At 38.9% G+C, this 15,884-nt stretch overlaps 1 protein-coding gene across 6 annotated transcripts in view; it reads left to right on the top strand.

Annotated features, from left to right (window-relative positions):
- Positions 1 to 15,884, top strand: part of kiaa1109 (KIAA1109 ortholog) — a 447,188-nt gene that overhangs the window by 93,546 nt on the left and 337,758 nt on the right. For all 6 annotated transcript variants that reach the window (XM_073042844.1, XM_073042847.1, XM_073042845.1 and 3 more), the window contains exon 15: positions 1,553 to 1,670. In XM_073042844.1, the coding sequence (XP_072898945.1) occupies positions 1,553 to 1,670 (118 nt within the window). The remainder of the gene's footprint in view (positions 1 to 1,552; positions 1,671 to 15,884) is intronic.

The following is a 15,884-nucleotide window of genomic DNA, read 5'->3' as shown; positions in this document are numbered from 1 at the left end:
TTTTTTATATATTCTTTTCATCATTTTGTTTGAAAAACCTGTAAGACTATTAAACTGATATCCCTACCCTTTAACTTGTTTTTCTATAATAGCTAGTTTTTACTTAGCTTGTTGAATATGTACTCATAGCTTACCTATTGTTTCCTTGACCCTTTCCTTTGTAATGTATGCTAGTAAGTGCTGATGAAGATTTTTTTTCCTCTGTGCCTTTCAAACTCATTGAAATCCTGTCTTCTATATCAAACTTTGGTTCAAAATTAGCCTGATGCCCCAGGAGTCTAATGTTTCACTGTTGTACCATCTCCAATGGCCCCATTCACTGTCTTCTTCACCTACCAGGTTGGAGCAATGGGCGATTGACCTTTAAAAAGATGATCATGCTGCTGTTAAAGATTTATAGATGAGGGTATAAACTATAGGACTGAAGAGCTAAAAGAAAAATATTAATGAAAAAGTAAAATTAGGGCTAGTAATAATTTTAAATAAATCTAAGAAAGAACTGAGTGGGACAAAAGTGTATCTGTGTTCTAAATGTTATAGTTTTTATAGGGATATATGTTTATTAATTTCAATTTGTGCATTAATTTAGTTTATTATCCATCAACAATACTTTTTAATTCAACACAACAAAATAGCTTTGATTTGCTAATGAAGTAGTAATGCTGTTTGAACTGCTAATATGAATAGAAGCAGGTTTTGCCATGAAAAGATGGGCTGGCGGTATTCACTGCTGACCTTGGGTAAAAGTAAATAGGATTCTACCTTTTGCAATTCTCTCAGTGGGAATTTGCAGAGACTGCTGGAGAACTCTTTGTTGCAGGCTTCCTGTGTTATAAATCCTTGATGGTGGGGCACCATGTGGGGTGGCCAAAAATAACCATGTCCAGGAAATGAGAAAATTGTTATCCTGCAAAGTCATGCCACCAGACAAATGTCATTTTTGGAAACACACAGTGCTTCTGAATGTTCGAGTGATTCAAAAGAGTCAAAAGCTTTTAAAACCAATATTAAAAATAGCCTAAGTAAACTTGAAATAAAAATATTGAAACATTTTCAAATATTTTATGTCACAATCAAAATAAGTTTAAGATTTTAAATTCATGTGTTATTATAAATTTTACAAATGTTAATAATTAGAGCTAGTTTTAAAGTCATTTTTGAAAGACTTCTTAAGTTATTGAACTCTTTACCAATGGACCTTCGAATTTCTTGTTAGTATAAAAGTAGAGAAATTGCAAGGTCCATTGGTAACTTTTGGGCAAATTCGGGTACTAGGTGATGACCAGTTAGCTGAAGTTGCATTCACAGACTGAAGTCGGTGATGACTTTAATATTGGAGCACATCCTCTCGTCTCTAATTTCTGTGCTTCTGTGCATGTGATGGAAACAATACAATTGCTGTCAGTTCCACAGGACAGTGATGGCAAGTAACTATAGTTCTGCCAACATTACTCATCAATAACTCAGCTGAAGCTGAATTTTGTTTTATCATACAGTTGATTCTTGAATTTTTATGCTCTATTAATTAATGCATTCAAATTTTTCATTTTAGTTTCAACTCAATGCCACCTATCAAAGGATATGGAACATGCCTCAGGAGTGGCAATGTGAAATTGAAGTATATAAAGCAACGTATCATTTTATTTTTGCTCAGAAGAACTTCTTTACTGGTAAGCTAGTCCTGTTTTTAAAAAAATATGGAAATTGTAGTTTGATTCACTCTTGTTCACATCTGCTAGATCTGAGAGGACTCTATATCCGTGACTGTTTGACAAGTCAAGATCAAGGGTTATGTGTAGGTGAAGAAGTTGGGAGAATATTTTGCAGTTGGAGTGCAGACTTAAATTTGTTTCCAATTTAAACATATGGATTGTTTTTTTTTGTATTTGTATTATAAAGGTCTACTTCAAAGCTTACTAATTTGTCAATACTGGAATCTCTAGTAGATAGTGTCAGTGTTGGGTGTTGGAAATCTTGGTTTGTTTCTATTACCCATACATTCACTTCTGCAGAGGTTCTTATAAATTGGTACCTTTGGCTTGAACGTTTATAGTTCCCATTAGTTGCCATTTAATATCATTTTGTGGTTTTTGATGTATTTGAGCATTTAATCATTAGCAGAATTTATGTGGACTGAAAGAGAATTTTTAAACTAGAATTTTAGTGTCTATAATTTTGCTCTACATATAATTTTTGGGCTAATAATATTTTTTGCTAAAAAAATAAATTTTCCAGTTGCTTTTGTATTTCATTTTATCCTTGGTGCTCAGATATCAAGCTGGGGATGAGGGATGACTGCCTTTTAGTAGAGAGACAACATTCAAATCAGATGTCTTTTCAGTACCTGTGATGTTTGAGATCTTCATTATTACTAATATACCAATGTAAAAGAAATGCAATGTTGTGTACCATTACTAGAAAAAAATCCAGACAATGGCAATGATCAAGGATGTACTTACAGGTTCTCCCACCTTATGAATGCCCTGCTTATTGACAGCCTGTGCATAGGAATGAGCATTTGGGATACTGACGGGATAGATTTGCTCGCAACTGTGGGGCTGCAGGCATTTTCCCCTTACCTGCAAAGTCAGTTTGTGTCTGCATTTCCAACCTGCAAACTGTACATGTTACAAACAATTCGCAAATACAGAACCCTGCCATACATAACCTGGGGATTACTTGTGTTAACTTGAAATAACTTTGAGGAATTTAATAATATAGATAGCTATGTTGAAATGAATAATGTGGCTTAATTAGATGATACATGATTATAAAATAGCCTAAGATTATCTTCAAGAGCTGAGCTGATAAATTCTCAGATTTTTCACTTATTAAGGTTTTGCATTTAGTTCATTGATTTTTAAAATTGATTTTTGTGCAATTGCACATTTTTAACATGATGCACAGAACAATTCACAAAAATGTACCACCCTAGGGCAAAGAAATGTAATATATTCCTGATGACTCATGGAAAGCAGTGTAATTTGATAACTTATTAATTATTTGACACCTTGACTGGCTAAGTGAACATAATTTTGTATGGCCAAAATTTGCAGGTCATTCCAAAGTGTCTGATCTCAGTGATCTGTGAAAATCTGGTCTATTGCCATTTCAGTTGAAAATTCAGTAGTAGTTAATTAAGTATACAGATTTGTTATGGTTAACATTTGCTCTTATTTGCAATTTGAAATGACATTGGTTCATATTAGAAGAGGTGGGTGTTAGAGTGTAAAGCTTTTTCAGATCCTGGAGATGTGGCAAGGACTAAAGATTCTGTGAATGCCCAGCGTGACCATTAACATCTGAAGAATATTAATTCTCTTTATAGACCAATTTGCCAGGTATAAGAATAAAGTGTTTGCCAGCCTTAAATTATCAGTATTTATGTGACTCACTAATAAATTACCCATGATCTTGTTTTCTTCCTTGTTCCTTATAATGCATCACCTGATGAAGCTGTTTTGAATTTCTTAATTTACTACACATTTTCTATTCCCACATTGCTTTCACTGGGATTATAAGTTATCTCTAGATTTGTTGTACTTGTGGTTTTTTTTATCAATGCTTATGGATAATGAAGTGAAGGATCTATAATGGAGAAAGGAAGTGATAAATGTTTCAAAGTCCATGGTAAGGTTAGAGTATTTAATGAGTATTTTACAAGAGTTTTTTTTAAGAAAGAAGATATTGACTAAAGAATGGCACAAATGAACAAAGTACAGAGTGAAAATGAATATGTAGCATATGCTGGTTTGCATAAAACACCTTGCTATAGCTTGGATATTAGGTATTAAAAGAGGTTGATGTGAGATAAAAGGATAAAATAGGATAAAAATCTTGCTATATTCTTCTAATCTTTCCTAAATTCAGGGTAAGTTCCAGATGATTGGAAAATGTCAAATGTGACGCTGATTAGGGAGAGTGTGTGTGAATATTCCTATTACAGTAAATACGGGCTAGTTTGTTTAACTCCAGGATTGGCAACTCTTAAGAATGATAATTGTGGAAAACACAATAGGCCTTTGGGTGGTATGGATTTGTGAAAAGGCTGATCATGGTTGATTATTTTAATTGCTTTTCATTAAAAAGGAAGTTGAACAAGGGATTGCAAGGATACTGTCTTTTAGGATGATAAGGAAGCCTCTAACAATGTGCAACATAAAGGCTGGATACCAGAAATGAGGTTTGTGAAATAAGAGAGCTGGTGTTAATATGAATGGGGAAAAAATTACTTAAGGACAGAAAAAAGCATGTGATGATAAATTTTGTTGGTCAGCTTGGAGGATGTTAGACAAGGGGTCTGTGCTGGGATAATTTCTTTGTCTTGATTTGTGATGCTATCATGGACCTTGAATTTCCAAGTAAAAGTTCAAAGTTTGCCAGTGATACCAAATGTGGAGGTGTGGTCAAAGTGAAGATGATACCAGTTGATGCAGCAGGACATAAATAGGCTGACAGAATTGCAAATAGGAGGCAGATGGAGTGTGAAATGTATTTAGCAGGGTTGGGAAGGTTGAGACTGATGCAGTTCTGAAGAGTGCAAATTAAGATAGTTTATTTGGATAGACTTGAAGTTGGCAGGTGATTTTTTTGATTGTAGTCAGCAAAGCTTGTGTTCTTGGGCTTCAGAAGTATATACAGTGGCATGCAAAAGTTTGGGCATCCCTGGTCAAAATTTCTGTTACTGTGAATAGCTAAGCAAGTAAAAGATGACCTGATTTCCAAAAGACAAAGTTAAAGATGCCACATTTCTTTAATATTTTAAGCAAGATTACTTTTTTATTTCCATATTTTACAGTTTCAAAATAACAAACAAGGAAAAGGGCCCGAAGCAAATGTTTGGGCACCCTGCATGGTCAGTACTTAGTAACACCCCCTTTGGCAAGTATCACAGCTTGTAAATGCTTTCTGTAGCCAGCTAAGAGTCTTTAAATTCTTGTTTGGAGGATTTTCACCCATTCTTCCTTGCAAAAGGCTTCTAGTTCTGTGAGATTCTTGGGCTGTCTTGCATGCACTGCTCTTTTGAAGTCTATCCACAGATTTTTGATGATGTTTAGGTCAGGTGACAGTGAGGGCCATGGCAAAACCTTCAGCTTGCGCCTCTTGAGGTAGTCCATTGTGGATTTTGAGGTGTGTTTAGGATCGTTATCCTGTTGTAGAAGCCATCCTCTTTCCATCTTCAGCTTTTTTACAGACGGTGTGATGTTTGCTTCAAGAATTTGCTGGTATTTAATTTAATTCATTTTTCCCTCTACCGGTGAAATGTTCCCCGTGCCACCGGCTGCAACACAAGCCCAAAGCATGATCGATTCACCCCCGTGCTTAACAGTTGGAGAGGTGTTCTTTTCATGAAATTCTGCACCCTTTTTTCTCCAAACATACTTTTGCTCATTGTGGCTAAAAAGTTCTATTTTAATTTCATCAGTCCACAGGACTTGTTTTCAAAATGCATCAGGCTTGTTTAGATGTTTCTTTGCAAACTTCTGATGCTGAATTTTGCGGTGAGGCCACAGGAAAGGTTTTCTTCTGATAACTCTTCCATGAAGGTCATATTTGTGCAGGTGTCGCTGCCCAGTAGAACAGTGCACCAGCATTCCAGAGTCTGCTAAATCTTCCTGAAGGTCTTTTGCAGTGAAACGGGGGTTTTGACTTGCCTTTCTAGCATATAGATATAATGTACGAGCAGTTCTCTTGGAAAGTTTTCTTGGTCTTCCAGACCTCAACTTGACCTCCACCGTTCCTGTTAACTGCCATTTCTTAATTACATTAGGAACTGAGGAAACGGCTACCTGAAAACACTTTGCTATCTTCTTATAGCCTTCTCCTGGTTTGTGAGCATCATTTATTTTAATATTCAGAGTGCTGTGCAGCTGCTTAGAGGAGTCCATGGCTGCTGATTGTTGGGATAAAGCTTGGGGAGTCAGGGCATTTATCAAGCTTTGAAATTTGCATCACCTGGCCTTTCCTAATGATGACTGTGAACAAACCATAGCCCTAACAACCTAATTAAGGTCTGAGATCTTGGTAAAAGTTATCTGAGAGCTCAAATCTCTTGGGGTGCCCAAACTTTTGCATGGTGCTCCTTTCTTTTTTTTCACTCTAAAATTGTACAGAACAAAAATAATACACTAATCTTGCTTAAAATGTTGAAAAGAATGTTTCATCTTTAACTTTATGACTTTTGGAGATCAGCTCATCTTCTACTCAATTACTCACAGTAACCAAAATTTTGACCAGGGGTGCCCAAACTTTTGCATGCCACTGTCTAATGAGTATAAGATAGACAAGAGCTGTTCAGGTTATTTTATGTACAAGGACTGGAGTCTGCAGAACTCTGGTTTGGAGTGAGGACATGGAGAAAAACTTTCTTACAATAGATGGATTTGATCTGAAACTTGCTGTGTAATGATGACAGTGACGTTGGTTCCTCCGTGTCGAGTACCACTTGGTTGATTATCAACATTTATCAGCATTAAACTATTTTTGCTTCATTCTCCGATATTGATTATTCTTTGAATTTAGTATAATTGTAAATTTGAATTTGTTTTTTGATTACTGAGTTTCAATTTTAACCTAAATTAACAGTGGCAATTCTTGAACTGTTTCTGTGGAATGCCGCAACTCACCATTTTCCATTTCAGGAAGCTTTTCTTTACCCCTGCTGTTTAGCTTTCTGTATTGAATGTGTTTTGCAACATTCTGCAACTTGTCTGCAATATGTAATTTTAATTGTTAGTTAATAATTGGGTACATTAGAAGGCTAGGCCTTCTGAAAGCCTAGCTGAATTATATCCACTGTTACCATTGACCACTCTAAAATAAAGATTCAGAAAACTTAGTCAACAATAAATTTCACATTTGAAATGCATGCTGATGATTCAGAAATGAATTTTGCATTTCTAGGCATCTCACTTTTAATCAGGATTCTACTGATTCATCAAATATCAGTGTTAAGTGGACAGCTGTGTTGTTACCTCAATATGATCTCCTCTTCTTAAGTAGGGGCATTGAGTTAGCTGATGGATGATTCCTTTGTACTATTGTACTACTCTTATTAATAAATTGTTAAGTATGTATTTTTGCACTTGTTATCTCTTCCTTAGATTCTTCTAAAGTACATGAATGCAATTTATTGCAGTCCAGAGATGCTTATTCTTTTGAGTTTGGGTACTTTAATTAAGATATCCTTTTTTTTCCCCACTTGAACTGCTTTATTCCTTTCATCATCTAACAATGATGAAATAATGATTTAATTGTTCTGCCATTTCTATAATTAACTGTCCTGATGCCCTGTTATCCTAACCATCTTTTAGTTGATGTGTTTGTAAACTTTTTTTCTATTTCATTTTCTTTTATTTTCTGTTAATTGATAATTTATTTTCATAATTCCTCTGTCTCCTTTGTAGGTCATAAACAGCTCAAATACAAATAAAATAGGAAACACCATATTTTTTCCTTTTCCTATTCATCCCAAATTGCTGCATGCGGATTTTGTTTTGTAGCTACAGCTCATTCTTGTTTCAACTAGTGCCACATTCCTACAAAAAGGAACACATTTTAACCCACACAGACTATTTAGTCACATGTTTATTCATCCGATCTATGTACTTCTAGTCCAGTTTAAATGTCGTTATGATAATAATCCTTTGATTTTAATCCTTGGATCCTAAATTGAAAGGAATCTTAACTCGTGTTCCTTTCAATAAAGAGGTTGTTGTGGGAGGCAGAGGAATGGCTATGGGATTACATTGAATTGATGGGCTGGGCCGTGTTCAAAGATTCATCAATGGAGCTCAATGAATACACCACAGTTGTCATAGATTTTATAAAAACAGGGTGGCCCCACAAAATCATTCAGTCTTCCACAACCAGAAGCCCTGAATGAACCATGCAGTCTGCTGAGCATTCAGATTTGGTAACCAAGTAAGATACAAGAGATCAAGATATGATCTGCACAAAGCCATCTCACAGACAAAGTGGCAATTCCATACTAAACTTGAATCAATGAAGAATGCTCGATGACCGAGCAGGGGCTTGAATGCGATTACTTCTTATAAAGTGAAATCAGGTGACTATGGCTTCACTCCCAGATGAGATGAATGCCTTTCATGCTCACTTTGATTGTCAAAACATGGAGGTACTTCCATGAACTCTCACAGCAGCGATGACCCTATGATTTCAGTCTCTAAGGCTGACATGAGAGCATTCTTCTGAAGGGTGAACCCACAGAAGGCAACTGGCCCAGATGGGGTACCTGGCTGTGTACAATGACCTGTGCTGATCAACTGGCTGGAGTGTTCACTGATATCTTTAACCTCTTTCTTCAGAAGTCTGAGATACCCACCTGCCTCAAGCAGGGTTCAATTATACAGGTTCCTAAGAAGAACTTGGAAAAGTGCCTCAATGACTATTGTCCAGTAGCACTACATCCACTGTGATGAAGTGTTTTGAGAGGTTGGTGATGAAACACATCAACTCCTGCCTGAGAAGCGATATGGATCCACTCCAATTTATCTACCATCACAACAGGTTAACAGTGGATCCCTCAACCCTGGAATATATGGACAGGGAGGATGCTGTTCATTGATTACAGGTTGGCATTCAATAAGATCATTACCTCAAAAGTAATTAATAAGCTTCAAGACTTTTGCCTTGATATTGCCTTGTGCAATTGGATCCTCTATTTCCTCACCTGAAGACCTCAGTAAATTTGGATTGGCAACAACATTTCCTCCACAATCTCTAACAGCACAGGTGCACCACCAACTTCTCACCCTTCTCTACTCGCTTTACACAGTCAGCGTACCTGTTTTTATCATCACTATTTGCTGTTTACTCTTAACCAACAATTCCGAGAGCTCCTTGATGCATTGCAGCAGTATTAAATACATTTATACAAATGCAAGGTGGGATAGTGATGTGGCCAATAGAAAAATCTACATTGGAAGAAAGCATCATACACATCAAAGGAGTAAAGCGATGCTATTAATTAAATCAGGAAATGAGTCACTTTCATCTTTCAGGCAATTGAGTCTTTAAATATATTAATATTTTAGACTGTATTAACAGTTTCTTCCTGTGACACCATTATTCTGAATATATCCAATGCTATTTTGATCTAGTATTCACCATACAAAGCAATTAAGAAAACATAGCTATTTTTCTGAACATTAGCAAACTATAATATTGCTTGAATAAAGTGCCTTTGGTTACTTCAGGATAGTGCAGGAAGAGAGCCATCTAGCAGTTTAATTTGCTCAGATGCCTAAAACGAGAAGGTTAATAAATGTATTCTGATACACATTATTATGAGGACATCATGAGAGTGAGTATGCTTTCCATCACTAAGGCTTTTAAGCAATGTTTTTTTTTGATTTGAAGAATGCATCTCATGATGCTCTGAACACATCATCCTGGGGTCATCAGGTGTTTCGGCTCTTTCGACATCAGACACACTCACCCAGACAACCCAGCCGTGGTTGATCAAGCCATGACTTGTGTTTAGGTAGCATGTGCTGTGGATCCCCATGGACTTGCTCTCTGCATCTAGAGCCACTTTGAGGCTTTCTCTGCTGGCTTGGTGATATTGCTGATGGCTCTCTCCCTGCTCATATCAGCAATGTCCAATGCACTGAGGGCTCTGTGAAGAGACTGTTTGATGAAGCTCCAGCAGCCCAGTTCAACGGGCATATACAGTCGGCCCTCCTTATCCGCGAGGGGTTGGTTCCAGGACCCCTCGCAGATACAAAAAAATGCGGATGCTCAAGTCCCTTATTCAACCTGTATCAATGCGGTGGACGTTAGGACCCAGCAGAACCCCAGACCTTATTTAACCTGTCTCAGTGCGAAAGACATTAGGACCTGGCGGTGGAGTTCTGAACCTGCAGTGTTTCTGTTCACGAAAATAATCATGATTAAAAATAAAGTGGAAATAATAAAGCAATCGGAAAAAAGGTGAAACGCCATCAGTCATTGTAAAAGTGTTAGGCTATGTCGGTCAACAATCGGAACAATTTTAAAGGATAAAATGAGAAAGGCCCTGCCCCGATGAAAGCTATAATTATTACTAAGCAATGCAGTGGTTTAATTATTTGGTTTTGGGGTTTTGAGTTTTTGATCCTCCACATCAACCCGGCACGGATGGAGAGCGCACTTGAAAGTGGTCTATCACTGGATTGAACTCGGGAACTTCTGTTCCCGAGCCCGGCGCTGAAACATATGTTCTTAATTGTTTTATATGCATAGAAAGGTAAAATATATACTATATACTAAGACAAACGTTTGACTAACTGACGCTAAATAATATCAGATGTACCTGTTCCGACTTAGTAAGAGAACTTGTGATTTTTTTTTGATCCCGATCCACGATAACCCTCACACATCTTCCCATATACTTTAGATCATCTCTAGATTACTTATAATACTTAATAGAATGTAAATGCTACGTAAAATAGTTGTTATACTGCATTGTTTAGGGAATAATGACAAGAAAAAAGGTCTGTACATGCTCGAACAACAAGTGCTGGAAGAGCACTTCCGGATTTTCTCTATTCGCAGTTGGTTGAATTCGTGGATGCGGAACTCACAGATAAGGAGGGCTGACTGTACTTTGCCTTCCATTCATGTCTCCGACAGTTGCTGACTAGTTCTTTGTTTCTGGCAAGCTTCCTCTCATGGGCCTCGTCCAGACGCCCATGACAATAACTATGGCACTGTCAGTTCCAGCTAGGTGATGTGTTTTGCTGTCTCTGAGACCATGAGGACGTCTGGTCTCAAGGTGGTCCTGATGATGTGCTGTGGGAACTTTAGTTGTTTCTCCAGGCCAGTTGTCAGTAGATTCCAGAATCTCTGGGTGGCTTTACTCTTGCTTCTGGTTGCTCTCCTGCTCTCACAGAGATGATGGTTTGATTGCAGGATTGAGCTCATTTGGTGTTACAGATTTTTAAGAAGATTGCTTCCACGAGGGTCTTCAATATCTGGTCATGTCTCTAGTGGTATTGGCCTTCTCTAAGAGCTTTCGTGGAGCAGCTCAAGATGTGCTCAAAGGTTCCTCTCCTGGAACACACGGAAGAGTCTGGGGCATCAACCTTCCCCTGCTGTGCTGGTTGGATGGAGTGGGCAAGATATAATGTACTGCCTGGACAAGGAACTTGATTCAGTGTGTCTTTGCTCGCCATAGATCAGTCAATGTCACTCTACTTTCCGTGCCTGCTCCATCTGGTCCATGCTCCTTGCTGCTTCATGCCCACTTTGGTGTTACACGGCTGCTCTCACTTCCTCCTGGATAAGCTTATGCTTCTCCCTCCCGTTATCCATGTCATACCTATGGACTGGGAAGCTTTCCAGGCCAGTTCTTCCTCGGTCACCATTCCCACCAGGACATAGAGGCACTGCTGTCATTCAGCCTGCTGCATGGCCTCTTCTGCTCTCCACTTTCTCCTGGTCTTCATAATGTCCACTGCCTGAGCCACCTTTGGGACACTGGACTTCTAATACTGCATCACTTGTCTTGCTCTTGTCACCTTGAACTCTTCATCCAAGGATTTCAAGGGCAGCCACAGCTTAGTGTTCTTTCCATAGAGAACAACGCTGCTAAGAGCCCTGGGTAATTCCAGCCACCTCTGGTGAAAACTGCTGACCTTTCTCTCTAGGATCCGAACAGTGGAAATTGGAACTCCATATACCAGCAATGGGCAAGAATCCTCAGTAGGCTGCTGTGCTGGTATATCCGTGCCTTGAACTTGTCAGGTAGTCCTGACCTGTCAACTGGTTTCAAGCAGCCCTCCAGCTCCTGACAGGTTGTCTGGATTGATAATGTGTCTTTCAGGTTGCAGTAGAGCACCTTGCCAAGGCTCATCACTGGCGTTTCAGAGATGGTTGTAAGCAGAATCTGTCGGTGATTCTGCCCTTCCTCTGTGCTTTCTCTATAATGGTAACACTATATTCTCCCACTGATCTTCTTTTGTACTTGCATATGGAATGATCTGCCTGGATGGCACACAGTTTTTTTTTACTGTATCTTGGTACAAGTGGCAATAACCCAGTTACCAATCACCAATCGTCTTCCTGGGGTTAAGTTAGCTTAAATACTCTCCAATAGCATCAGTCAACAACCTGCAGGGTTATTGATCCCACCTTGCAAACCTTGTACAGCTCTTAGCACCTGCAGAACTGTTCAGTATTCCAAGAATTTAAAGCCTTCGATTTTCAATCATCTCTTCAGTCGCATACTGATTTGCACTATCCTTCTTGTTCTGGACTTGTTCGAAATGGTAACCTTAGACAGTCCATTTTCTTTTAATACCTCCCCCTCACTTAAAAAAGACCCTTCCATGCCAGTATTTTCAGTTGCTCAGTGACATCTTTAACCTTGACATCTGGGAGGCAAAATACTCTATTCTGAGATAGTCGTCCTTTTCAGCAGATAAGTACCTATTTGTCTTTCTTGCCTATTTAATTATCTCTTAATGACACACTCCTGTGTGTAACACCCTGGGAAAGGTTTCACTGCAAATGTAATGGTCTTTCTGTAGAAGCAGTGTCTAGGTTATCGTTAGAGATGTGTTGATGGGTGGCCAAGTGGTTAAGGCTTTGGGCTGGTGATCTGAAGGTCATTAGTTCGAGCCTCAGCTGAGGCTGTGTGTCCTTGAGCAAGGCACTTAACCACACACTGCTCCTGCACATTTATAGCCCAGTAGCAGCGGTTGGTGCAGTATGGACAAGACAAGAGATAATGGGTGCTTTGGAATGTGAGCTGGGTCTTTTGTTCGGTGGGAGATGGAGAGACAAGATGCTGGAGAGAACTGGTTATAGGATACAACCCGTTGGGGAGATCATGATTTGATGGAGCCAGCCGCTGAAATTGACTGAAGGTTGGTGAATTGAGCTCCAACTGGTGCACATTTGACTTTTTAATTATAATGGGCCCTTTTTGTTTTTTTCTTTCTTCACTAACCATTCATAAATATAATTTCTTTCATCGTATGCGGTTTGTTGTCTGTTGTTTCTTGGCACTGAGTTGTAACAGGGTAGCAAATTACACAGCATCCACAGAAACTGAGGTTTGGGGTGGGAGAACTATCTCAATCTCACGGGTTTGGTAGGGTGTGTCTTCCGTAGACTTACACAGCCAAAGAAGCTAGCAGGGTTTCATGCACTTCTCTGTACATCTGAGTCAACCATACTCCAATGGGCTTGACATTGGCTCTCTATTCCCTCTAAGCTGAGCAAGTGCATGGCCGCCTGCTCCCACACACAGCACAGTCATATACTTGTGTTGAAAAGGAGGAAAATACAGTTGAATTTTGTTCTGCAGTACTTCCAGGTAGTTTTCAATAAGACTCGAGACTCTCTGATATCCTTCCTCACTCTCAGGCCCAAGCAGCAGTTGAAACATTTCAAGATTTCCTTTTGCAACATTTTTTTTTCAAAGAATCGGTTTCCTTTTAAATCCAAGAATCTGTCACTTGAAGTGAAAACAGTTTTTCCAGGGCCTTGCAGAGACTTTTCAACTGGTACATATGATAAAAAATGTCTGCCCAGTAGGCTAGTTTCTGCAACCATTCTTCATCTTCACAGCATTCAGTAAAATCTGGCTTACTATTTTCTTGAAAGTACTCTGCAATTCACCTTTCAGCTCAATCACCCTGTTGAGAACTCCTCTTCTGCTAAGCCACCAGATTTCTGTATGTAGCAGGAGACAGGTCCAGGTCCAACATTCTTGAGTCAACTGGTCATTTTTAAATAAAGTTAACCATTTTTGTAGCACTATCCCAAACTTCTTTCATCTCATCTCCAAGAATTTTTGACACCAGCACCTCCCTGTGAAGAAAGCAGTGTGTTGTGACAATGTTAGGATTCGCTCTTTTTTACAACAGCAAAGCAGCAGCCCAGCAGCTGAGTCACGATGTGTAAAAGTTCCTTCTTTAGAATTAAAATTTCCCTCCAATTTTACAGTGGTAGAGTTTATTTGCTCTCGTAAGTCAGTGGACAGCGTGTAAGGGGAAGTTGGGGTAGGTAATTCAGGGGTGAGGGTGGTGGGGAGAAGCTGACATCACAGCCTAAGTTGGGTGAGTCCATTTAATGCTTGGAAAACGCACTTCATGCTACTCATCAGCTGACCGTCCTCCTCTCTGTGCAATACAGCACTCACCAATTATTAACAGCCTCCCCTATCTCACGTCAAAAACTGAGAATAGATACAGTCCTACTGCGCACTTCCTTACTGGGCTGAGAGATCTTTAACAGGATTGCAAATGGGCTGCTTAGTCAATGCCCACCACTGTGACTGCTAACATCAAGCATTGTGCAATGTTCAAAAAACTATGTCTAGTTTTTTTAATTGTGTTCTCTCACAGAACCCTGGTTGAGAAACTCTGATCTAGGGTGTAAAAAATATCCTGGATTTCAAACATGACACATTGTGCATTCTTTTTGTCCTGCCATAATTCTGTTTATCAGAAGAAGAAAACCAATTATTATTCTGGGTTGACAGTTTCTTGACTTTGGGCTTTTTGATTGACTTAATCAATTGCATAATTGTTCATGTCAACCTTTTTAAATACCAAGTGACATCTCTTCTGTACTTTATTTACCAAATAATTCCAACTTACTTACTCAATTATCAAATAGCAAATACCCTACTTACCAAATTATTTTTCTCACTGGTCCTTAAATTCCTAAATTGGGGGGGGGGGGAATGTATAATTTTGATGGCATCAGAAGATAATCTCAAACGTCATTTGGAGAGGTTTTTTGCAGGTTAAGGGATGTCTTGCAAGAAGGAAGCTTTTTAAAGGAAGAGTTCTGGGGCCATTATGTTTCTATTAGAGTGAATGGCAAGGCAAGTTAGATTTGGGAATATGGGTTGAGGGATATTGAGTGTCTGTATGGTCAGGAAAAAGGAGGCATGTGTTTAGTATAGGCAGCTGGGAACAATGAAATTTCTTGTAGAGTATAAGGGATATATGTTGATACTTGAAGAGGACATTAGGAGGACAAAAAGGGGCCTTGAGATATCCTGGCAAATAAGAGAAAGGAGAATCCTAAAAGATTTTACAAGCAAATAAAAGACAAAAAGATGATTAAAAAGAGAGTAGGCTCCCTTCAGGAACAGTATGGTGTTCTATGTGTGGAGGCAGAGGAAACGGGGAAAATTCTTGAAAGAATTCTATTTGTCTATGTCTTTCTTGTCCAATACAAGGGTAAATCCCTGGGCCCTGATCAGTTGTATCCTAAGATGTTATGGGAAACAAGAAAGAAGATTGTTGGAACCCGAACTTTGTTAGCCACAGCTGAAGTGCAGAAGACTGAAGGATAGTTACTGTTGCATCTGCATATGAGAAGAACTGGAGGGATAAGTTGGGGAACAACAGTCCAGTGAGCTTTGCAGAGGGTGGTAATGGAAGTCATATGTTGGTGGTGTGCTGCAGGGATCTCGGCTGGGTTCTCTGTTGCTACTTACAGCGCCTATACCCCCCCCCCCCCGCAGAAGTTTTCAAGTCTTAGTGTTTGACATCATGGTGGATTGAATTTGACTTTTTTTGACACTGATCAGCAGAAAAAGGTTCTTTTGTATTAAAGTGAAAACAGACCTCCACAAAGTAACCTACATTAATTATAAAAATAAAACACAAAATAATTGCATTAGTATTCACCCCCTTTAACATGACACACCAGATCATCACTGGTGCAGCCAATTGGTTTTAGAAGTCACATAAATGGAGATCACCTGTGTGTAGTCAAGGTGTTTCCATTGATTATAGTAAAAATACACCTGTATCTGGAAGGTCCGACTGCTGGACAGTGTTACGAATGTGCCACAACTCTGAGGGGCGGAAGGGTACAAAGTAGCCCCCTCCTTTTTGAGACTCGCAAGATCGCTA

This window comes from Hemitrygon akajei, chromosome 4, assembly GCF_048418815.1.
Source record: "Hemitrygon akajei chromosome 4, sHemAka1.3, whole genome shotgun sequence".
Classification (NCBI taxonomy): Eukaryota; Metazoa; Chordata; class Chondrichthyes; order Myliobatiformes; family Dasyatidae; genus Hemitrygon; species Hemitrygon akajei.
The sequence above is the reverse complement of the archived record's forward strand: the minus strand, read 5'-3'. Positions and strand labels throughout refer to the sequence as shown.